Genomic DNA, 26,177 nt, shown 5'->3' on the forward strand with positions numbered 1-26,177 from the left:
ACCCAAGACAAGACAAAACCTCACCGGTGTGTGACAGTTTTCATCCGGCTCTGCTGCCTGTGTGTCCACACACACATGTCGGGGGCAGAGACAGGCATGTTACTTGAGTTGACGACAGGATCTGTTGTGATCTGTGACCAACATGGAGCAGGGGTAGACAATAAGGGCATTTGAAGATCACTGGCCCCACCATTCTAACCACTGGCCCAGGACAATGTCAACATATCCCAGCCAATTCCTGCGGTCTAGCCATCAAGGCTGGAACTTTCTACGATACCAGAACTAGTAAATTTCCATGATTCTCGATACTTATTTGATACCACGATTTAAGAAAAAAATAATTAAAAATTCATTAGGCTGCTTTATTTAATAAATAAATGAATAACTGTTTCACATCAAACTTGTATTTAAGCTCCACTGTGCTTTAACAATGAAGTAAAAACAGAGTTAAAATGGTAAATATGCCTCAACACAAACGGAAAGTCATGTAGTCATTACTTTTATCTTCCAGTAGTTCAATGTTGTTCTCATTCATTCACTTTCAGGCTGCTTCCACAGACTGATGCAAATCCAACGTATTGTTTCATTTTTCAGCTCTATTTTGTGTTTACACACATTTGTTTTTTCTCTGCTCCAAACCATGGATGTATTATGGTCTAAACGCGCACCACCGCTGTGGCGCACACCGAGCAGCTGGAGCGGCTCGAGGATCGGCCGCGTTCACATAAACGGACCGCAAGCTCGACTGTAGCCACAACGAGACCCAGCGCGCGCTCTGGCCCACGTGTAGCGTCCGCATCGGTCCCAACGGGACTCGACACGACGCGCGCTGAGGGCAAAGTTTCACGGTACCGAAAAAAAGGTTCTTATCGGTTCTATTGACAACCTTCAATCAGCAGCAGTGAGCGAGCGGCATGCGTTCCGCAGGAGCGAGCGAGCTGTGCACACTGCAGTTGCTTGCAGGTGGTGTGCTGACGTCCCAGGGCACAGCGCTCGCTGTGCACAGAAAGTAGATGTCTCTGTCTTTGATTGGTTCGGGATCTCGTAACATTATTAGCGGTAATTAGCTACCGAGACGATTTCACAGAAATCATTTCAAACCACAGGGAATTAACATAAAATTAGATTTATTACATTTTTTACATGTTATCTTTTTTTAAGGCATTTTTTTTTTTGGAGCATTCTGGTGGCCCTGACAGTTTTAAAAGTACATCCGGGCCACCGGGCCATTTATATTGTCGACCCCTGTGGAGTCTGAACCAGAACAGCAAACGTCTAACTGCATTAGACAAACTCCTTCCAATTTTACCTTTCAGAATAAGAGTCCTAGATATCATTATACCAAATTTCTTTACATGGGGAACTTAGAATTTCTTAGACCATTTTATTAAGAGGCCACTGAATAAAGTAGACTAGCTAAGAAAGCTAATCTAAGAAAAGGGTGAATATAAACTGCTTGACTGAGATAAACATGATATGTTCCTTTTGACACAAAAACAAGGGGACACGCCACTTAATTGTGCTCTCCGGTGGAGAGCCTTCTAAATAACTATGTAACGATGGTCAGGGGTTATTAGACAGCCATCGGCAATGGTAGATGGAATTGTTCATCGACCTTACCTTCATTTACAGGTCAGATTAATGAAAAATGGAAATTGGAATCAGCCAAGAAAACTGTAGTTGGTGTGTCTACAGTTACAGCATACCTTGTTCTTTTTGATTAAACTGGCCCAGAGATGTCCGCTTCGTTGATGACATTTTAGACTCTTGATAACTGCCGTCAAGCCAAAGCGAGGCTCTCTTGCTGGAGTATGTGGTTTTTGAATGCTGTGCCGTGCTTAGTGCTACACTGGAGAGCGCTGTGTGGTGCACCACTTGTGTGGTGAGAAACAAATGCTCCGCATGACTTCACACTCAGTGAACCTCCTCTCTCCTCTGCTGTCATCTACAGAAGCTTTTGTTCACAATATTAGCCTACAGTTTCTATTACAATATATACACAAGCTGTTCAGTATTTGTAGCCTTGTAATCCTTGCTAAACCACAATATGAGAAGGCAATTACACTTTTTCGGTGCAAAAAGCATAACTTTTGCTTTCCTTGCCTCCTAATCCACCTACTCTCACTTTTTCTTCCTTTTTTTTTGCTGCAGATTGGTGTACAAACAGCCTCGACTGCTTTGTGTCACAGCTCACGTGTGAGATCTCGTGTGTTAGTGATCAGTCATCAGTAGTGTACAAACCACGAGTGCAACACTCCAGATTACAAGACAGAAGGTTGTGTAATGTGAACAGGACAGTGATCTGACAACGTTAATAGTAAGTAGTGTGACCAAGGAATCAACGGTCCTGAATGATCCTTTCATTCCTGATGATTTTTTGAAAAGTACCACAGTTACAGTGGTAAACCATGCCATGTTGGGTTAGGGTTGGATGTTGGCTTGAGCTGGGATTCCAGATGTGGCTTCCTCTTAAATGATCCCACTAATCAGCATGACTCAAGGTGTCTTTTGTATTGGGTTTAAGGCAATGTGGAATCATATTAGTACATCAGGAGCAGCTCCCGGGTGGATCTGTTGAGCACAGTAAGCTGATTTACATGAGCTCTTGCCCAATGTGCTCTACACCTTGCTGCTAAGGATTTGTGTGAATTTTCACCTCTAAATGGCTTTATGTGCCTCTAAAGCTCCAATGACATACATATTGTAGAGCCTCCTTTTGCATGGCAGCTCACACATCCTTCCTTACTATACCAGAATACAAATGAGTGTACAGCTAAGGTAACACAATGAAATGAAGGCAACTCCCCTTGCACAATCAATATATTTTTCTCCCAATAATGGAATAAGGTCACATTATCCTGACAGAAGTGCAGAGTGTACTGTAGACTAAACTCTGCACTTCTGTCAGGATAATGTGACCTTAGTCCATTATTCTGTGTCTTCTTCTTTTTATGTTGAGAGAGTCTCATTAATGCTGCCCTCTTCAGAACAGAAGCCGCTCATCTTTGTGCTTTTGAATGCGTGGCTGTAATACGTAACTCAGTCATACTTGGTGTGTAAACTTCCCCAGAGGACAAGGCAAGGCAAGCCAGTCAAATGTACTTTGCTTTCTGTGAGAAGATAATGTTCCTGACAGAGCAGACTATAGTAAATATGTAGTGTTTTGGAGTGGCTTCTAACAAACATATTCACATCTCACTCTGTAGGTTTAGAATACTTGTTCTTTTTTTTAACATAGACAAGTAAACCCACAGTAGGTAATGGGTAATGACAGCTGTCTACATCAGTTGAGCTGAGGTGGAGCAGGTGAACAGTTATAGGTTTCTGGGAATCAACATTACAGATAACCTGTCTGTATCTGTTTATCGTCATCACCACCCTGGAAAAAATAAAGCATAGAAAAGGCTATACTTTCTAAGGAAACTTAAGAAGGCTAAATTATTTGTGGACAGGAAGGCGGGTGAATAAAACACTTCAGAACATCAATGATACATCTACAGAGCATCAGTGACATCAGTAAAGTGAGGTTTGTAGTGTATTGTGCAACATTAATAGAGAGTGTTGGGTTAAATTTGGCTATCAATGTTAGTTAATGATTAGGGATAATTATTAATTATGATAAATAATAAGATCCAATTTAAGTTAGATCACCTCGGGAGCACCACCCTTAAAGAAGGGAAATTAGCCAATTCACCTAATCAGTCTCATAAAAAGGTGCTAAACTGTTTGAAACCCTGTTTAATAATCAACTTAATAACTACATCAAATATCATCATAATAGCTGTAATGGCTGAAGGGATTCAGACGTTTTGACAGAGTAGAGGATGGCAACATTCACTCGTGTACAATATTAAATAGATATCATGAAGGCTCAACAGACTTATTTAACACAAAATTAAAACACACAATCTAACTAACATGTACTATATACAGGTGTGTGTGTGTGTGTGTGTGTCTGTGTGTGCGCCCGACATGATACCAGTTTAGAGAAGAAAGATGCAAAGACCTTCAGTCTGTGTGACGCATCATTCAACTAACATCAAATTAGCTGTGTAGCAAAGCAAACTACCAACAACCTGACCTGAGATCACAATAACACTCAAATAGTGGACAGACACATAAATTGAACACATGTGCATTACATCAACCAGAGTTTAACCCTTGTGTGGTGTTCGTATTTTGGTTTCTCAGCCAGTGTTCGTGGGTCTGGTGGACCTGCTGCATTTTTTGGCCTTTAATTCAACACAATCAAACAATTTTGTGTTAAAATACTCAACAGATGTTTACTTCATCTTAATTACAAGCAATATATACAGCATATATGGTTAATATTTGCCCTTTACCTTTGTTAAAGCACTTTTATGAATTAAAGTCCTACTCGTTTTTGGTGTGTTTTTTGTAAAATGTAATAAAAAAAAAGAAAATCTGTTATAATCAAGATTTGAATGGAAGAAATTCAACAAATTTATAAATGAAGCAAAGTTTTACATAACTATTGATTTTAATATATTTGAACTTCATTAGTAATTTAACCCGTTCAGGTCAGTTTACACTGCACAAGCTGATGGTGATGGTGGTTCTATGGGTCGGGTGGATGGGGCGCCAGCATTCTCCTCCTGAATCCTCCTCAGGATGGCTGCAGAGGCTGGGGTTCTTGGAACATGTTGTCTTCTCTTGATTTGAGGTCTCACCAGTACCTTTCCCAGTTCCTCGAGAAGAGGCTTCTCCTCTGGAGCTTCCCTCTGTTCCACTCTGGGTTCAGTGCCATCCAGATGAATAAGGCGTTATACGCAGAGATTTCCAATATGTCAAAGAATATCACCATTGGCCAGTGTTGGGTTCTCCTTTTGCAGCTGTAGGCAGTCACCAGCTTGTCCGTGTTGTCCAGGACTCCTTTGGTAACATCATTATCCGTGATGATCTCTGGCTTTGATGCTCCTGGCCACAGATTCTCCCATCCCTGTACAGTGTACTCATAAGTACCACATTCTTGCCTTTCTTTGACGGGCTGGTCCTGGGGCTCGTCTTCATTTTGTAATTAGCTGATGCTCAATTTCATCCTTTTCTTCAAAGTCATAGTCAGAAAGGTGATCCTCACATTCTGAAACCATCATCAAAAGCTTCTCTCTCTTCCTAAATCAATTGTAAGGTCCTCTGAGCAGAGAATCGTTTGGCCATCTTGATCAGTTGTGCTAAGGAACCACACTGGCAAAGCTATATTTATTGTGTCCCACCCCCAATTTGCAGCTGGGATAGAGTATGAGAATATGAAGATTGGTTCCCGAAAGAGAGAGGGTAAAATGTGCGGAAATGTGAGCTCAGACGTTGTTGGTACTTGAATTTTGAAACCATGTGCGGGAATGACAGGGGCAGAAACACAAAACTCACACACATGCGCACACATACACACACACACACACACTCTCACTCTCTCACTCTCTCTCTCTCTCTCTCTCTCTCTCTCTCTCTCTCTCTCTCTCTCTAACAGCAGACCCAGACAGAACAGAGTGAAGGTACATAGAACCTACAATTCTCCCACTTTTATTAACCGCGGGTCCAGTGGACCCGAACACCCTGTATGTAATATAAATGTGTAGGGGGGGTGTACAGTGTGTGGTCATAGAAAATGTGTTCTGATATATGTTCTTCACAGAAAATGAGCCAAGGCCGATGAGTTTGAGTTTGAAAAAATAATGAATCGTATCATTTTTCTTTTACTAAAAATTGAAAACGGGTCCCACAGACCCGAACACCATACAAGGGTTAAAGTCCTGTGCTTAGCCATGCTATGCTATGCTATCTCAGCCCCGTTCAACAGTACCGGTCTTTAAAGAAAAGTTGTTTGTGGTTGCAGGAGAAGGTTGGGATTCTAACGTTGAACAATGCTGTTCTTGCTGTACAAAGTCTGATGAAAGACAGCAGGATAGTTGCTTGGTGCTAGCTTACTTCACATTCCTCAGATTGTAGAGTTAGCTGGCAAGCTTTGCGTCGCAGCTGCTGGTGCTAACTGATCTGGGATACTAGTAGGACTTTGTGTTGCTGCAGTGAGGAGAAGTTCTTTAGGCCTGCTGGACATGCACCTGGCAACTCTGAAGAATCCAGGAGAAGAGAACTTGAGGGCAGGCAGTCATGTCAGTGTCTGATGCTTTGTTAACCTTCCACACAACCTGGTTCAGTCCTTCCTAGCAGGAAGCCTTAAGTTATAGAGATCTCAAAAACTTAGTTAAATAAAACCAAAATTATCTGTACTAGTGCAGTGCCCGTAAGAAAAGTGTATTACTATAAAAAAGAGGGAGGTTAAGTAGCTTTTTCATGGATGGCCAAATGAGGTTGTGTTTGAAGGTCGGACGTCAGGGATATTTAGGTTTGTTGTGAAATCCGATATTCCAGGGTATAATAGGCCGTTTTTGACTATTTTTGATTTTGCCATTATTTTTCACCTTAAAAACTATTTACTTGGTGTCATTATTTTCAGCACAACCTCACATGTGTGACTGTACAGTTGTTTTTTGATTTTGACATACTGTATTAACACAATGGACCTAAAATCGCAAAAAAAAACCATAAAATCCGAATAGAAAAAGTTAGATTTTTTTACTGTGAAAACCACAAATATGTTTAACAAACCATTTTTTTTTTTTTTTTTTTTTACATATAATGCAAATATAAATTGTTGTTTGCTAAATTTGTGCATACATTTTAAACATTTACGAAGTTATATGTAACTATTTACATTTAAATGCAGGCAATGCTCAGGTCTGCCTGTGCTCCTTCCAGCTGAATGAAGAGCTGCACTGCCTGCTCCACATTCAGCTTCTCCTCATTGTTCTGACTCATTAAACAAAAAACTGACTCCACTACACACTAAACACACTACACCAAACACTACATAACACACTAACTATACACTCCAAACACGCTAAATGTCACAAATCTCTCAACTCTCAATTTTGCTGTATACACACCGACCGTCGTTGCCTGTCATTCATCCGCCTACGTCCCTCCCACAACTTCCTGTTCCTCAACAACCGGACTTGCTGCTTGGACACTTTCGTGACAAAATCCCGTTTTTACCGTTTCTTCCTGCACCAGACACAAAGCAAACGTGATGGCAATGTTCGCGAAAAAGCGTGGCGGACATTATTTACCCTAAGTCCGGTTTTGGACGTGCCGATGCGTCCGGTCCGTCGCCTCGGGAGGTGGGCCGTGTAGCTAGCGGATAGCAGCTAGCCGCTAGCTACACACGAACATCCACAGATTCCGATTCCACTTTGTTGTCCGCGTGTCTCTGGATCTCCTCAGACCCGAACAGACTCGTTCCGGACTCGTTTAATCTCATTAATCCACAGCAGTCAGTTTAGATGCACAGAACAGAACAGAACAGAACGGGACCGAACTGCCAGCAAAATCCCGGTCCAGCTCGCGCCGCTGCAGGTATAAATCCGCTTGTTTCTTCAGGTATGTCATGGGCTTGAGCTCTGCAGTGATTGGCTCTGGTGCGCACGTGGCCACGGTGTGCAGTGATTGGCTCTGGTGCGCACGTGACTGTGGTGGCTCCGGTGGACAATGCTTGCGGAATTTGTAAAGCATTTATGAAATAATTTATTCACGGTATCATTGCAGTCCAAGCAAATGCTTAGTTGCACACCACTGAACCACGCAGCAGCCATTTGGAAAGTCTCAGGTCAGTGTGATCCTGATCCGCAGAGATATTTGACTCACAGACACATACACACACACACACACACACACACACACACACACACACAGACAGACAGAGATTCCTTGCATTTATAGAGAGATGAATACGAAGAGTTAACCAATCATGCCTTGTTTATTTCAGGCTAAACAGATTAAAGGATTCGATGGACTAAATGTGACCATATAACCACCAAAACTGCACCTAGCCAATATATTTTGTAATTTGTAATTTGGATGAATGGCGCATTTAACACGCTTAGTCGGCATGTGTCCCAATAAATATGTATACATTAATGTGCCAGTTGTGACAATGGTCCGTGGATTATTGAAGCACAGCTAACAAGTGGGAGTAACAAGTAATTACACAGTAATTTTGAATTAACCCAGAATTGTATTGAATAGATTTTTTAACCGTGTTCATGTGAGGAACCTTGCTCCATTAAGTCTCTCTTGGAGATGTTTTTATTTAATCTGCAGAATCTTTTTTCATGGCAAGCCTGTCAATCCTTTCATATTTGCGTCCTGTGTAAATATAGCGTCTTTGAGCGTTTCCGGGCCTCACTGCAGGGCATTGACAGAGAACCATTCAATCAGATTCTCTCAGCACGTTTCCCCATTGCCTTTTTCAACCAATAAACAACGGCTCTCGTAATTATCACTCGTCACTTTTAGTGTCAACACACAGCAATTTAGTATTGAGCTGTGGAAATAAAATTCCATTTTCTCTTAACTTACTGTTGAGCCATGAGGGAAGCTTACCATTGACATCTCTAGCAATGACTATAAATTTGAAGCCAGGCTCTGCATATCACATTTCTTTTTGTAGTGGACAAGATTAGAAAATATTGAATGTGATTCATAGCTCATCTCCCTCTCACATTATAAATGGTTGTGAGTTTTAGGGAGGATTGGGGCTTTTATTGCGCAAGTTAGGAATAGACTGAGTAATATAGGCCTCAAGTTGATGCCTCATTTAGTTGTTACAGAGTTTGTTGAGTATTTGCCTTTGAAAAAACATGCAGTCGCTGAGGAAATGGGTGAGTTATTTGCTGGGGGAGTGGCTGGAGGAAGACAAAAGTGAACAAAAAAACATTACTGTGGTGGCTTCTCACTTCTAATGCCTTGTAATAGATTAAGGTGTATTCCACTTATGCTCACATCTGTCTTACTAGCAGGGTGCTATTTGCATAGGTTTCCTAGCTAAAAATACACTTTTACAAATATACGGTGCATATCTTCCAATGACAATCCAAGACATTATGTAGTGTCATGTCATGACACTAATCATACTCAAGTCAGCAGGTGTACCCAATCACATGTATTAATTTGATTACTGGTGGATATAAATAACTAAACGAGTAGTTAATTCATGACAAGATAGCAGTCCTTAGATGTCTTTAAATATAAAATATTTCAAAAACTGGACAAAATGATTGCTTTTTTGCACTCATTGCTTGAATTTGTACTTATTATAATGACAAATTAACACACAATGTCAGAAAACACACTGATGTTCAAACAGCCCCTTTCAACAAAGAAACATGTATTTGATTAGTCTAATTTGAATAGCGTTCTGGATTTATAACACTAATCTGAAAAAATATTACTTGTTTCTTAATAAGATGCAGACCTACCTCTGATAAAATGGTTTATCAAAAAATCTTGAGATTAACTTTAAAAATTCATACTAGTGAAAAGGCTGCTTTCACATAAAAACTATAGATCAGGGAAAATCATGCAAACATGAACATGGTCCATAATGTCCATCTCATTTGGTCGGTTGCAATTGACTCCTAAAACATTGTATATCACCGTTCCCAAAACAACAAGACGGTGTACAGCGACAAGCATTCAGACCTTTGTTTCATGCTCGCAGTTTGGTTCAATTCAGCCACTAAAAGTTCTTGGTAAGGTTTCAGCGAACATCATGGCTTGGGTTAAAATAGATATGTTACTTATGTGAGTTCTATTATGAATGTACCTACATTTATGTAACATACATGATGTAACTTTAGTAAGTTGAAATATCTAATTGTTCTCACTGACTTTGGCTTTCACACTGGATAAAGACAGCAGCCTCCTAGGTGAAAGTCCTGTGCTTGTTTGACCTAACAATCCATCCCAGACCTCCTCCCTTTGCACACTTGTCACTCTTTATACCACTTCACCTGGCATTCTCTTTTGTTAAGAACAAGAATTACCAGGCTTGTAAGTGTCATGACTCTAGAGTCTGGTCTTTGTTATGATCTGATTATGGATTTATGTCTTTGTACCATATCTTGTTGTGTCTCCCTCTGTCTGTTGTATTGTTCCCTTCATGTTTTCTCATGTGCTCCTCCCCCTCGTTACCACACCTGGCCTCCTCCCTCCTCTCACCTCACCTGTTCCTCGTCTGTTCATCAGCGTCTGTGTATTTTAGTCTGTGTCTTCCCTTCACTCCTTGTCCAGTCATTGTATTCTGTCTGTGTCTACGTCTGTTCAAGCTCATGCTCCTGCTCCTGCTCCTGTCATGTCCTCCCAGTCTTCCCTTGGTATGTGTTGTTTTTGGATTTTGATTCTTGCATTTTTGCATCTTTGATTTGAACTTTGCCTTTTGTTTGCACTTTGTTTTGCTGTTTCTTTGTTACTTTGTTTCCTGGACCTTGGTAATTCATGCTTCTTGGTTTTTTTTGTACTCCTGTTTTTTTTGTGGATTTCAGCTTTTGTTTATTAAAGCTCGCTTTTGTTTCTCCCTATCTTGCCTCCTGTCTGAGTGACTGCATTTGGATCCACCTTCCCTTTAACCCTGAGTGACAAAATGACTGGACCTGAAATGGATCCAGCAGTTAATGGCCTCGAAATTATTCGCTGGTATCAGGACTTCATGACCAATCCTGCTAGCAGGGCTCGTCAAATTGCTGCTAGCAAACTTTTCTTCCAGGCCACAGCCCAAACCCACGCCACAGCCCGGCTACCAGCCCAGGCCTCACTCTCAACCCCAGTGCCTGCCACTCCTGAAATGTCTCCTTTCTGGGGAACCCGGCTGGCTTACAAAGTGCCCCCACCAAGAAGGCAACGAGCCCGTCCACGTCCTGGCTCCCTGAAGTCAGGCTCAGCCCTGAGCCCATGCCTCAGCTCGATCCCCAGCTCCAATGTCGGCTGCCCAGCCAATGCCAGCTGGGTCATCCCCTTTAACGGCATGGCTGACAGCAGTTCCTGCTGCTTCGTCGGCGGCCCGGTCGACACCTGCCAGTGGTCCTCAGTCGGCGGTCCAGATGGTGCCTACTCCTGTACCAAGTCATGTCCAAGCCCCTCGGTTGGAGGCCCGGCCGAGTCCAGTCCTTGCTCCTCGGTCGGAGGCCCCGGCCGAGTCCCGTGCCAAGTCCCGTGCCAAGTCCAGTGCCAAGTCCAGTGCCAGCTCCTCGGTCGGAGGCCCGGCCGAGTCCCGTGCCAAGTCCCGTGCCAAGTCCCGTGCCAAGTCCAGTGCCTGCTCCTCGGTCGGAGGCCTGGCCGAGGTCGTTTGCTGCCAGCGACCCTTCATCGGCTCCGAGGCCACCAGCTCCTGGCGGACCTCCGTCGGTGGTCCGGCCAAGACCCAGGAGGGTTTCCCAGCCAGCGGTCCGGCCTCAAGAGGGTTTCAGCCTTCATCTTCGCCGCCGGCCTCCAGTGGGTCCCAGCCCACACCTTTGCCGCCGGCCTCCAGTGGGTCCCAGCCCATGCCGCCTCTTCTGGCCTCCAGAGCATCTTTGTCTTCGTCACCGGCCTCCAGAGTGCCTTCGCCCTCATCGCCGGTCTTCAGAGCGCCCTCGCCTTTGTCTTCGCCACAGACCTCCAGGGCGCCCTCGCCTTCGCCACAGACCTCCAGGGCGCCTTCGCCACAGACCTCCAGGGCGCCCTCGCCTTCGCCACAGACCTCCAGGGCGCCCTCGCCTTCGCCACAGACCTCCAGGGCGCCCTCGCCTTCGCCACAGACCTCCAGGGCGCCTCTGTCTTCGCCACAGACCTCCAGGGCGCCGTCAGCCTCCCGAGTGTCTCAGCCTTCGCCCCCGCCGTCTACCTCCCAAGTGTCTCAGCCTTCACCTCCACCCTATCATCATTGGTTGGACTCTGGCCATCCTCCTGACCCCCCTCCACCCTCCCGGCTTCATTTTGACTCTCGGTTTGATATGGTGGTCTTTGGGGCATCTGGAAGCTGCCCCTTGGGGGAGGGGGGGGGGGGATACTGTCATGACTCTAGAGTCTGGTCTTTGTTATGATCTGATTACGGATTTATGTCTTTGTATCATGTCTTGTTGTGTCTTTGTTTTGATTTTTCATGCCCCTCTGTGTCCTTTAAGTTTCTCCTATGTTCTCCCATCTGTCTCCCTCTGTCTGTTGTATTGTTCCCTTCATGTTTTCTCATGTGCTCCTCCCCCTCGTTACCACACCTGGCCTCCTCCCTCCTCCCTCTCCTCACCTGTTCCTCGTCTGTTCATCAGTGTCTGTGTATTTAGTCTGTGTCTTCCCTTCACTCCTTGTCCAGTCATTGTATTCTGTCTGCGTCTACGTCTGTTCAAGCTCATGCTCCTGCTCCTGTCATGTCCTCCCAGTCTTCCCTTGGTATGTGTTTTTGGATTTTGATTCTTGCATTTTTGCATCTTTGATTTGAACTTTGCCTTTTGTTTGCACTTTGTTTTCTGGACCTTGGTAATTCATGCTTCATGCTTCTTGGTTTTTGTTTTTTTTTTTGTACTTTTTTTTGGTGGATTTCGGCTTTTGTTAAAGCTTGCTTTTGTTTCTCCCTATCTTGCCTCCTGTCTGAGTGACTGCATTTGGATCCACCTTCCCTTTAACCCTGCGTGACAGAAAGAAGCTTTTCACATTTTTCTGATGAGGATGGGCTGTTCTCTTTATGTTGCTGTTATGCTGGACTCTGTTATAAATTTTAGCAATGAAATCGATAGCTGATAACAAAGGCCAAAATCTCCCTCAGTTTGCTGTGGCTCATCAGGCTGAGCTCCTGCAACCCCGTCTTTGCTACCTAATGTATCCTTGAATGACTCTATCTGCTTACTCTGTGGTCTGACACCTCATTTGAATGTGCTAATGTCTTCAGTGTTACATTTGCAATGTAAATCACAGTATCCAGCAGAGAGCTTATATCGCACAGGGGTCAAGGGCTAAAGAGCCTCTGAAATGAGTCGTAGTCAGCCTATCAAAGCAGTGGTTGTCATACTGGAGAGTCTTGTTTAATCTTCTTTAGCCTAATTTAACCCCATTACACTCTGCGTGCTTCACATCGTCCTGGCCATAATATAAAAAATGTGGAGATTCAGTAAGTGCTGGGAAGAGAGCTGGAAATACTTTTCCATTTTTGAAATCCGCTCACTCTGCTTCATTTTACTGGTTGACACTATGATAATTGGCATCCTGGCTTGTGTATTTTCCAGCCTCCACAGTGCCAGCCAGAGATATTACGTTTCATCCCTGGGTAGTCTGTGGTGAAGATTAAGAATCGACAGAGGTCAACCGGGTAATTGGGCAAATGTGGTTGTAACGGAAAGAGGATTGTGACTAATGTCATATAATGGGGCTTCTATACTCTCTGCCCTGCATTCCACTAGGAATTGACAAATTAGTTTAGGTCATCAAAGTCAATTTAGTAAGTGACTGCTAGATGTATGCAACATTTATTAACATGAACCTCCGTAAACTTAGTTTGCAGATTAAAAAAAAACAAAAAACTGCTTTATGCTTGTAGTTGTCATCCTCTAAATGTCTTACATAATTTAAATTCTGTATGAGTTATTCAATGAGATAGAGAAGTTGTCTCCATGGAGATTTTGATATTTGATTGGTCATATCTAATATCAATATATATTTATATTATACTATATTTGGTCTATATAATGATGGATCAAAGCACCAGATAGCTTTTCTTTAAAACAAATATCCCATATAGTTTTTTATTATTTATTTTCATCGTTTCAAAATGTTTACCATTTTCATTCAATCTCAGCTAAAAAATGAAAAGGTGTAGATGTGAAATTTGCATTGGTACTAGAGGAGGAAGTTAACCACAACATGTAAACCATGTGCTATAACCCTAAGACAAACAGGTTGATAATTCAGATGCGTTACAGGCTGGATACATCGTACAAGCAGGCGACTCACAAAGCAACTGCTGCAGCACTCTACTTTCATGTGATCAAATCGCTTTCTCTATCCGGTGAATCAACATGCTTGTACAGAAGTGGTGGGCATTGCAAATTAGGTAAGGCTGTAAATGCTGTGATGTGTGGCATCAGTTTATCCTACATAGTCATCCCGATACAAATAAACATTAAATTGATACATATTTAAAAGTGAAAATAGGCCAGTCAACCATTAATATTTGTGTGTTATACGAGGTATGTGTGGTGCTTTTATACAGAAATGTGCCATAAAGTGTCAGTATTTTGTTGAATTAAACTACCTGCAACAGGAAATGACTCAGGATGGCCCCCACTTTCAGGGCTGTACCACAATATCTACCAAGATACTGAAGTTTCATATCAGCCAATATTGATAATTATTAATCATTTTTAACAAAGAGACAGAAAATTAAGTTAGGTACAGTTAACACAACAATGAAAAACACAAACAAAGTCACACAAATAAACAAGAATACTGTCAAACTGGTAAGCCATCCTGCTCTTTTTTATACATATCCTGTCTGGCGGCACTCATTTTCTCACTCTGGTGTTAATTGAGTTGTGCTCGTGTTGTTCTCACAGTTGGTCTGTAAAACAGTCAGCCAGCAGCTGAGCTGGTGCAGCAGAACGGAGTCGTAGTTGCCCTGCTGGTCGCGCCAACCACTTTGGCTGTTGCAGCTGCAGTGTCTATTGGCTCGTAGGTAGAGCGAACAGGCCGGATGGCGGCTCTTTTTTATCTGAATGTACCCTAACGATCCCGGACACACTCTGGCAGCAAAGAGCGACTCCAGAGGATGAGTGACCGAGAGGAGCAGCAGAGGACTGAGATAGAGGCTGGTGTGTTTGCCAGCATGGCTGCTGCTTGTAAGGCGGAGCACAGCTGGTCTTGTGAGAACAGCGCCTGTGGACATACTCTTCTGTTGTTGTCAGTCACATGCTGATGGTGCAGCTGAACTACACAGATGATAAGTGATTGGCTGTCTGTGTGTCACTTGTAGCACGCTTCATTTTCAAGGGATATGATAGGCTGTTTACATGCCAGGGTGTAGTCACCCATAGTCAGGTGCTATGTAGCTGAATTTGATTTTGTCAGTTAATTTCTCACAGATTAATACATGGATCTTGATGAAAAATACCAGGCATATTTAGGTGGCTGGTATCTATGAGTGAATGTAATTTGTGTATCCTAATACAAATCTGGATGTAGCAGAGTAAACATAGGTTATCTAGTTATAATTGTACTTAGTTTACTGAATGACTCAGCCAAACCTGCAGTACCATGCCAGATTTGGTACAAATCCAGTAATGGGTGGTTGTAAGAAAGTTGTTGCTATTAGTGTTCCAGGATTTCATTGTTTAGACATAATTACATTTGGTTTCCCTTTCATGTTTGCCCTCCACTATTGATATACTTGGTTTGCAACAGTATTTCAGTTCCAGGTCAGTTAAACACTCTCCAAATTATAGGAAACGTACACAATCTGTTGCAGACTTTACTTTTCCAATTGTATTATAATCCGACATAAAGTCATGCTGCACTACAATTTTGGTGTTTTGGTATATCAACAATATACTGGTACAAATGTCACCACATTTGGCAGATCCAGTCAGCAGGCAGACACAGTGACACAGTGCAGATGCTGGAAGGATGTCATACACTGCTCAATGATACAAACAGACATGTTCAAATACCTGTTCAAGCCTTATTTAGGCTTTTGGCTACATTGCACTGCTTCAGCTTCAGATTTTTCTGTTGCCCATTTAAAGCTGAGAACGGAAACTAATAAAAAGTGTTGAAGTCTACAATCCTTAGTAAATTAATCCAGAAATCTGTGGGCTCAGAAGATGAGCTGTGTTTTCCTGTGGTCACAGCTGAAACCATGTGCTCAGCTGTAACCATGTCCATTCAGCATGTGGAATGTCTCCTTCTCTAACCTAGTTTTTCCTTCTCTTCCAGTGCCATGAATCAGCCTGGACAACAGCTGCTACCCACATAGAGGTCACTTCACCTCTCTTTCCATTTGCTTTGGTCCAGAGGATGCTGGGAATGTGTCGCGGGCGCAGGAAGTTCCTGGCGGCCTCCCTCGCCCTGCTCTTCATCCCAGCACTCACCTGGCTTTACCTATCAGTTGGGAGCTTTCAAGGTAAGAACACTTCTCTAACATGCAATGAAATGAGCTGGGAACCAGGTGACCTCATAACCATGTGTTGGTATCGGAAGGGACACGATGTCATGACAGTGTTAGATCAATGTTTGCAGGCTTAATATTGCAGCATTGTGCACATCCCTGTCTCTGCATGTTTTGTATGTTTAACTGTACATCCAACACAGCAAGTGTCTTTTTACAAAACCTGACACAAAAGCTCAGACTGTGTGCCAGGTGTGTGCCTGCTTGTATAACAATTCGGGGGGTACCGGTGAGGTGATAGTTTTGTTTGCCCACAGCATCTCCCAAGTGGTTTGCTCCTTTCAAAAAGTATCTATGATTCCACATTGACTTGCTGATGGAAGAGTGTATGCCTCTATAGACACATTCGTGTTGATCTGGATTTTCAACCCGGCTTCAATGATCACTTTGTTCAAAATATATTGGATTATGAAGCTGATGCAGGATGTCCCTTTGACAGATTCAGGTTTGAGCTGGCATTGATGTGAACCTGAAGTACTTTTGGTGTTGGTTATCTCTTTACATCATTCTGTTTGCCTTGCTCACCTCGTTGCCCGTCAACACTGAAAGTAAACATCAGAAAACATTAGGCTGCATCCAAATGTCTGAACTTCTCCACTGGCGCACACAGACTTTCAGTGCGTTTACATGCACAGTTTAGTCAGATTACAGCCATAGTTCGACTATGCTACTCAACCAGACAACTGCAATTATCCAAGTATACATGCCGGTGAGAAAATCGGAGTATTGGGCCGAAGCATGTCATACCCCGGTACGCTAGGTGGCGCTGTACCCATTTCAACTAGTGGAAACAGAGACACCTCCGGCTGACCTCTTTACGTCACCAGCTGCCTCGGCATTCAAGAAAGATGGCGTACGAAGAGCGAGACGAAGCTACATCTTTGTACATTTCGTATATGGTATACATGATAATTACACAAACTAGATGCACAATGGCGCTCTTTCTTGCGGTGATTTCGGAGGAAAGACGTTGCCGCCGTCCATCTACTTCCGGCTCACGGCCCCGGGGAAAAAATCTCGCGCCTGCGCAGAATGCAAATTCCGATCCGATCTGATGGAACGTAGACATGCAGGAGTAATGCGACTATCAATCGAATAATCTGGGTGCTTTAATTTGACTATGAGAAATCCGATCCGGTCCGATTTTAGTCAGACTAAGGTGTATACATGCATCTTAAAAATCCAATCATAGTCAGACTAACACAGTAATTCGGTTTTCTTGAGTGTCATGTAAACGCACTGTTTGTGGGTGCATTCCTAGGGAGTCTGCAGGTTCTGAGAGCCTGTCTATCTGCAGCTTATATAAGCTATGCAGTCTTGTGCCCTTGCAAGCCTGACTGTGATGAAAGTAAACCCACCACAGTACGTATGACTAAAGTTCATGAGGACTCAGTCCGGCGGGTGGACAGTTGGATTTAGGCTCACTTTACCTTTGACATGTGGAGACAGATCTTTATGTGTCTAGACATCTGGGCTGGGTAGATTTCTTTTTGGCATACACCATCACCAAACTGCATATATATCAGCTGGGTCAAATTTAATGGAAAAGGGACCCCACATGACACACAATCATGGGCTTCTTACTTCTCTAATATGGATCACACCTAGGATTAGATTTATTTCAAGTTTAATTGAGTCCACTTCAAAAATAATATGTAGATCAAAGTCTAAAATTAAGTGATTATGAATTATGAAATGCAACATGAGCTTAGAGGCTGCCATGTCAGAAGGAAGCCCTTTGCTCCAGACGAAGTATGTTCAAGCTCGACTGAAGGTTCTGCTGATCACAACGTACAAAGAAAAAAACCTTCTGGAGGAAACCTCTGAAACAAACATTGAATTGTTTGGCCGCAATGAGCAGAAATATGTTTGGAGGAGAGAAGGTGAGGCCTTTGAAGGTCACATTTTCAAATGACCTACAAAAAATGTATCACTTAAGCATGATGAATGAATGTTTTTGTGACAACATCACAGAGACATTAGAGCTGTATAATCATTGGAAATAAAGACTGCCACGATGTACATGTTCTTTATGAGTGGCTGGAAACTTTTGAGCCCTACTGTGTGAAAAGACTCATAATTGTCTCAGAAAGTGTGAGGAAACACATTTCCTGTCGACAAAGTCACCCTTCCCTCCTCTTTTCTTCTGGAGGTGGTTTATTAATGAATTATTGAGGCCTGTCCAAAGTTGATTACTTCTTCCAGACAATAAAGTCCAGGAGTTCTTGGAGCAGTTTTAATGACTTTGACTCACAGGATTGAAATGCTGCAGTTGTGCCATTATTAATTATGATTAAATTGACAATTTTGACTTGGGGGTCACAGTCACTGGAGACTGTGTGTGTGAATACGCTCCCATAATGCAATAGTCACCAAGGTCTGCAAAGTAATTATTAGATTTGGCAGTAAATTCCTGGCAGTGGGGAGTAGTTTCTGGGAGTGTGATAAGTTGTGAAAGGACCTGGCTGCAGGGAGCATCAGTAGGTGAGGCCTGAATGTGTGAGACGGGAACAATGTGCTTCCATGAGCACACACACACTCCCTTTCACACACCACACACACTCTCTCTCTCTCGCTCGCTCTCTCAATCACTGGCTGACCTCTTGTCGTGGCTCTGTCTCCATCTTGACTGTTGTTTTTTCCTCTTTCTCTTCTCCGCTGTGTTTATCTGTCTGACACACAGAGAAAGAGTCTCTGGGGTCTTCAGTGTTTTGTCTGGGTGAGCTTCCACAAAGAGCAGCACTGCTGAGAGAATAAGGTCTTCTCAATAGAAAAATACACTATAGCGCTAAATGTACATGGGCACCCTTACCACATACTTTTGTATACTTTGGTCTGGGGCTGTTTTCCCTGGATTGGGCTAGGGCTGGGTATGTAACCTGAATACTTTATTAGTACCAACTACGGTTGAGCACTATGGCCTAAAATAATATTGTGACGGGCTATATGACAAAAACACAATATATATTGACATTTCCATTTTCACCTTAAGCACTTCATGCTCAGTATGGGTTACACGAGTATTTGAAATATTTAGGAGAAAAGCTTGGTTTTCAAGCCTCAGTGCATACTGTGTAAAGTTAAGCAGTGCAGAATAAAAGTGACAAAAGTGAGTACATGGAGAGGCACGCTGCACAAACCAGAAAGTGATAGAGAAATGGATAGCGTTCTGACTGAGTAGTGGGGCGTACGAGCATCTTTCTCTTGACTCAACCAAGTAATGTTGTAGCAGTCACCGTAATCCAACATCAACCAAAGAGAGCACACAGACAGGAGCTCAAACTACTCATTTTATTTATTATGAAACTTTTGCTGAATAGAGAAGCTCAAATCATCAAGAATTGGTCAGACAGCCAGATAGCTAGCTCTCAGTGTGGACATTTCTTGATCATAAGATGTGTAGCGATGCGGACGTAGAAGATTCTGGATTGATGCAGATACAGAGCCTAATCGAGAGTCTGCAGCTCATGCTGATTGTTGATCGGCTGTCATCAGTTTGACAATAAAGTTAAGTTGTGATGTTGCAAATCATAGGTGAAATGTGAACTGTTCAGTCTGCCGCTAGGTATACTGTAGCAGCTCTTATTGGCCAGTCACTGTTCGAGTTTGCCTTGCCCCTTATAAAGCTGAAAGGAACTGATTTTTGACAGTGAGTAAAGAGTACAGACTGAGCAGGTTATTCAATGTACCTTCTTCCTTTAGGCTGTTGGGTCTCAAAAAAACACAACGCCCCTAATTCTTTACATTGAGACGCATGCCAAAATAATTTTTTCATCTTCTCCCTCAACTTTTATAAACATATTATATCTGGTGTGGAAGCCAATTTTCTTCAGCTCAAGGCTAAAAACAATGGTAAGCCTTGCCCTGCGTTCTCAAATGAGAAAAGGTTATTGAAGCTTCCATCTCATCCTGTCTGCATTATGGTTCGGCTTGTCTCAGTCAGACCATTTTCTCCTTGGTGTAAATTCTTCCAAAACATTGCCATATACTGATGTTGCTGACTTTTAAATGGCTTTCTTTAGGTAAGAATGAACAAATCTGCAAATGTTCAAACTGTAATACTGAGTGGTCTGTAGACATTTCCATGCCTCTTAATGACCACTCCGGGGCAGGCAGTGAACAAGGAATACATTAGTGACTGAATAATTAGATGAATAAAAAAACTGAGTTTTAGCTTGACTTATTGGTGTGCAAGTTAGAAAACAAATCACACTTGGCCCCAGAAGACAAGATTAGTGAATCCCATATTTCATTCAAATTGGCAGTAATGGGGTCTGAAAATGCAATGACATAAAAATGTCTCAATGAAATTAAGCAGCTTTGGGATTTTTCCCAAAACCCAGTATGCAAATACTGTCTCTTTCCCGTTAATTAGATCCCCTGTTCATTACTTCATTACCTGCTGAATTCATTTAAGTTCCCTTTAAGCCTGCTTTCTTAATGGACAACAGTCTTTCATATTCAAAACAAAAGAGGAACCTGCTCCGGGGAACCCATTTATGAAGAACATTCTTCTCATAGCTCAGAAGTGGAAATGAATGTTCCTGTGTCCTCAGGATGACTTAGGCCATATACAGACCACACATGGTTGTCTGGACAGAAGAGAAATACAACCTAGAACAATCAAACAAATGATGTCTGAGATGTTTGTAATGTTCATGGAGCCACTTACTTGGCCCATTTACGCAGCAGTCTTCCCTGAAAGGCCCTGTGGGGTAAAGGCACTGCAACAAGGAAGCTTTGCTGCCCCAGAGTTACCTTCATTACCCATGTCAACAAGCCAAGACTCCACACACAGGCTGGAATCTGATGTCTGCCTCTGGTTATTTCATGGGTTTGCTGTTTTGTTTGTGAACAGTTGCAGATTTGTTGTGTGTTTCTGTGTGTAGTGATTCAGCAGCTGTTGGTGATGTCTATGTCACATAGGAATGAGAGTTTCAGGCCCCATTCACACTGCCATTTCAAGGCGGTAATCTTGCGCCAATATTCTGCCGTCTGTGTGACAGTTACCGAGGCTAAATGGGTGACAGATTTGTTCCACCTCTGATCCACCAGTGGAGGTAGTAACAGAGCCGCAACAGACAAGAGACAACGTCTGTGTGTGAGGGTTAGCTGGCAGGGTGGGACAGGAGTGTGACGGTCTGATGGTATTCAGTCTGACGTCTAAACAGATCCTTCACTCATCAAATAAAAGAGAAATGTCCCACACTTCAACCCACAAAGCAACGTTACAGGACCAAACAACAGTATTGTGGTAGCAGGTTGGGTCGTCAGCTTCTTAATTGAGGAAAAACATACCGCATCCGTACATGGAAAAGTGTCTGTCATCCTGTCTGTCCTACTGGCTCTTTGTAACATTTCTGCCTGTAAAACAGCAGCAAAAACTTTTCTAGCAAAATGATTAGGGGGTGTGAAGCTTCGGTGGTCTCATGATTTGATTCGATTAGGATAATCCAGTCAACAATTCGATTCGATTCTACGATGCATCACAATTAGTGCACATGGCTATGTTTTCAAAGGGTACAAGTGGTCAGATATTTATGAACTTAACCCTTTTTATTTTATGAGAGAAAGAACAAACAAGCCCAAAAACTAGAACAAGTTTATGTAGTGCTGTTTGCTCGTTAACAATATATTAATTGACATATGAAATATGTTATACTGATGTAAATTTTTAACATTGCCTTAATTGTCCGAGCCTACCTGTGTGAATAAATAGTTAAAAACGTAACTTTAATGTTAACTCCTCGATGTAAGGTGGGTCAGGATATCAATCACGACAAATTATAACAGTATCCATATGATTTTAGACAGTCAGTGGATACATGTTTAGATTAACAGATTTGATGTGTGCCATCATGCCTTTTTTGGGTCCGGAACGCCAGCTGCTTTATGACAGCACTGCTTTTTTCAGTGTGAACAAAGGTTGCGTAAAGGCAAGCCTTTGTTGCTGCGATAATGCAGCATCTCTGTGTGAAAAGGGCTTCTGACGCTGGGATGGTGGGGTCAGTGATGTCAATCACAGCTGTTGGGAAAGACTTCAGCATAAGCCTGGAATGAGTTACTTGGTTATGATAAGAGCTCTAGGGTAGGATTAAAGAAAAAAGAAAATGGATATGTCCGGTGGTCTTTCATAGTGGCACATGAAGACATTTTTTAGAGGCGGCAACATCAGTTTTTCTTGTTACTATTTCAGTCACTTTCTAATTCCATCAGACCTCTTACTTGTCCCAGTTCTCTCATAATTTAATCACCATCTTTGAAGGTGTAGCGCACCCCACAACACTGTAATTTGAGTCATGCACAACATGACAGTTTCAGGTCTCTGAGCCTGTTGATGCAGGGCTAAATCACGTTTCAGAAAAGACGTACAGCTCTCTGCCTCACCACGAGGCTTCAGCTTCACCTTTCAGGAGGAACACTAGCTGAAGATGTATTTTACTTTCAGTGGGAGATAGAGGTGGGTCAAAAGAATGATATCACTCATTATATTTAATTGCATTCTCAATCCAAGACATTGCCATCTTTTTCAAATAGCCATATTTGAAATAATGAGATCTGTTTGCACCATTAAAACAATAGTTATTTTTTGGTAAAAGCTCCTCATCTGCCATGCCCCAGGTTGCAACTCATTTACAATATGTCACCCAAGAAAGAGTCATATGTAGTAATTTGTAGGGATGGCTCAATACCACTTATTGTCCGATTCGGATAAGACAACACAACACTATCGGCCGACACAGCCTTTCCCCCTCTCTTATACAGAGCTATTGATGATACATCTGTATGGAAGAACTTTGCTTAACTTTTACATTAAAAAACATAAAAGCCAATTCAAAACATGCAAAAACTGTAGAACAAATATTAACATTAATATTAATATAAACAAATATTCTACTTATCTAAAGAAAGACATACATAGAACACATCATGGATCATTTTTACAGTAGGGCTGCTTTCTGTTATTTAACTTCTTTACACACAGAACTTTTAGCAACATTTATCAAACATTCAAAGTTAATTAAGTGCAACTTTGTCCAAATGTGTAATTCTGAGTATTTATGATAAAGGTGTTATAATCCCAGTGTACAATTAGGGATAACACTCAACACTCAGTGTAGCCTATACTACATATAGAACAAACAAACAGTGCAATAACTCACATAAAGTCACCTTCTTGATTTTAAGTGTATGAAAAACACCTGTATATGTTGTCAATTCCAGAATAAAAAGATAATTGCAATTTTAACATAAAATATTTGGTTCAAGTTTTCCCCAAAGATGCTTAGACTTGGCCTCCCCTGAAAAACACAAAATCCACTGGCTCATTTCTTTTTCTGTTTCTTAACAGTCCTTATGTAACTGAGGTTTGTTCACTTTAACATGAGGGAAGATTCTTCTTCTGAAAGATTAGCACTTCAGTCTTCTCAGCTGTCAGCCTGCTCCTCCTTTCATCAGTAATAGTGGAGGCTGTGCTGAAGAGCCTTTTGCTCTCTACACTTGTTGAAGGTGCATATAACAATTTAGCTGCCAGAGAGGCAGTTGAGGTTGGTTGGCCTTCCACTACAGCAGTGGATTGTCCGAATGCAAAATGTTGACTTGCTGAGGTAGGTCTGCACTTCAGTGCTAATTCAGATTTAATAATGTGAAAATACCCGAGGGCCAATGGCTCCTCCAGAGCCTTTTTGAACCATGAAAGTTACAAATGATTCCCTTTATTTAACACACTTATTTGCTATGTTACAACAATTGTCTTTTTTTTCTTTTCTTTTTTACATGAAAATGTAACCAAACGTAAGCCCACTGAGGTGTGACAATCTTAAAAGCAATTCTGCTTTTCTTTCATATCTCAAGACTCAAATAACATAAAGAACTAGCTCTTTGACAACAGAAAACTTGCATGAGGCTGATCAGATTCATTTTAAACACTACATATTGTGGGAAATTAATGTTGTCTGTTAACATTCAAGTTTGTAATTTATGAAACTTGTCTGTTCTGTCTTTTACACAAGATCATTCAAAAAGTAAGCCTTTGTGTCACATCTGTAGGTAGATAATACCAACAGTTAGACAAATCTTCAAAAGACAAATACAATTAGTGCCATAGGTCCGTGTGCATGTAATTTTTCATTTACCATTTAAGATACTGACATATCAATTCTGTAAACATAATTCAAAACACTCAGAACCTAGAATTTGTTCATTTCAAATGTCTAAGACACAGGAAACTGACATTAATGAGTAGAGTGATACTGAGCTCTTGACTTCAGTTTACAGGCCAGGTGTGGTTTGAGAGCAGTGGTTGAGATGCGTAAAATGTCACGCAGGTGGGAGTCACTTAGTCTTGACCTGAGGTGTCTCTTGTTAATGTTCATGACTGAACGTGTCTGCTCACACAAATATGTGGAGCCGAACAAGCTCAGCATTGTCTTTGCAAATGTTCGCATTTCTGGAAACCGACCTTTGTCCAGCTGCCGGTATAAGTTCATTAGAGAAAGCTGCTGGTGTCGGCTGCTCAATGACCTCACACAAAGTTGGAAAATATGGGTGCTGGGCTCTTTCTATGACAGGTGTCTTTGGAGAAGTTGCAGCTTGGTTCCAAAGGCTTTTATGTGTGCATAAAGCTGGCTCACCACTGGGTCTTAGCCTTGGAGGCTCACGTTCAGTGCATTCAGATGTTTTGTTGTGTCAACCAAGAAAGCCAAATCTGCCAGCCATACAGTATCTGCCAGTTCTTGCATTGGTTGTCCCTTTTGAGTAAAAACAGCTGAATTTCCTCTCGGAGAGAGAAAAACCTCTGCAGTGCAGATCCCCAACTGAGCCATCTCATATTGTTGTGATATAACACATCTCCTTATTCAGCCTGGATGTCGAGCAGGAACTGCTGAAACTGGATGTGATTCAGGGCTTAAGAGTGAATGAAGTTGACTGTCTTTCATTGGTTTCATAACATAATCTGCTGGTGAATTATACAGTGGAGTTTAATAGCTAATAGCGTTGGCTTCTTCTTCGCTAACTTTGTTACAGATCAGCCATGGAGGGTGCGCCATCAGTAATAATCCCACTAACTTTACTCCACAGCAGTTTGATGTCATCAACAGCTGAACAAACAGAAGTGAATGAATCCGTTCCTCTTGTTTGGCCTTTAAGGCTTTTGATGTCAAGCAGCTCTTCTGCTATGTTCATTTTAATAAACTCACCGTAAAAGGTTTGCTATGTTTAGCGATATATAGCCACTTCATAGCTTGCTCTGGTGGTGTTTTCCTTTGACTCACAGGCCCGCGAGAAGAATCACTGTTGTATGGCCAAGGCAGCGATGAGTTAATTGACCTTTTCAGCACGGTCGCTCCCTGTTAGCTTGTCGTATGAATTAGCGTGTTTTGTTTGGTAGTGTCTCTTTACCTTGAATTCCTTAAATAAGGCAATAGCCTCTTGACAAATTAGGCAGTCACAATTGTTTCGGTTTTCAGTAAAAAAATACTGTAATGGGGCGCCGTTTAGCTCAGTTGGTAGAGTGCGTGTCCCATGTGCCGAGGCTCTGCAGCGGACACGGGTTCGACTCCCGGCCTGGGTCCCTTTGCTGCGTCTCACTCCCCCTCTCTCTCTCCCTGTTTCCTGTCATATCTTCAGTTGTACTATCAATAAAGCCATAAAAGGCCAAAAAAATATTTTTAAAAAAAAAATATATATATATATACTGTAATGTCCATCTCTCCTGGAAGCGGCGGCCCACGTTATCAGCTTTCCTGTTTTTACTTCCAGTCGCCATTGTAGAAATTAGGATCAAGGGGGTCACAGCATGGTTCACCGTGCCAGACAGGGTTACAGAGTGGTGCTGCCACCATGTTGTGAAAAGAGGAACTGCATTTTTAACTTGTATGGTTTATTCATGCTGTTACACAGTGCTTGCGGTCCATAGATAATAATATTTAAGACATATACTGCAGGCCAGACACATACCATACAAGAGGCGGGAGGAGACACTGGAGGAAACACTGGGGAAGAAGCTGGTGGAGAACACAGGGTGAACACGGGGGAAGACAGACCAAGACGCACACAGGCTAACACAGAATGTGGAACAGGAACGGTACATTACGGGGAAAGAAACAAGACGGAGGAATAATGGCACGTGGAA

At 42.3% G+C, this 26,177-nt stretch overlaps 1 protein-coding gene across 3 annotated transcripts in view; it reads left to right on the plus strand.

The window, feature by feature from the left end:
* The window catches only part of large1 (LARGE xylosyl- and glucuronyltransferase 1), a 140,490-nt gene that overhangs the window by 26,225 nt on the left and 88,088 nt on the right, over nucleotides 1-26,177 (plus strand). Inside the window, exons 1-2 of one of the 3 annotated variants that reach the window (XM_030440152.1) lie at nucleotides 10,173-10,232; nucleotides 15,811-15,997. In XM_030440152.1, the coding sequence (XP_030296012.1) occupies nucleotides 10,188-10,232; nucleotides 15,811-15,997 (232 nt within the window). In that variant the 5' untranslated portion in view covers nucleotides 10,173-10,187. Of the gene's footprint in view, nucleotides 1-10,172; nucleotides 10,233-12,225; nucleotides 12,280-15,810; nucleotides 15,998-26,177 lie in introns of those variants that run through there. The other 2 variants (XM_030440153.1, XM_030440154.1) reach the window with 2 other exon arrangements.

This window comes from Sparus aurata, chromosome 14, assembly GCF_900880675.1.
Source record: "Sparus aurata chromosome 14, fSpaAur1.1, whole genome shotgun sequence".
NCBI classification, from domain to species: Eukaryota; Metazoa; Chordata; class Actinopteri; order Spariformes; family Sparidae; genus Sparus; species Sparus aurata.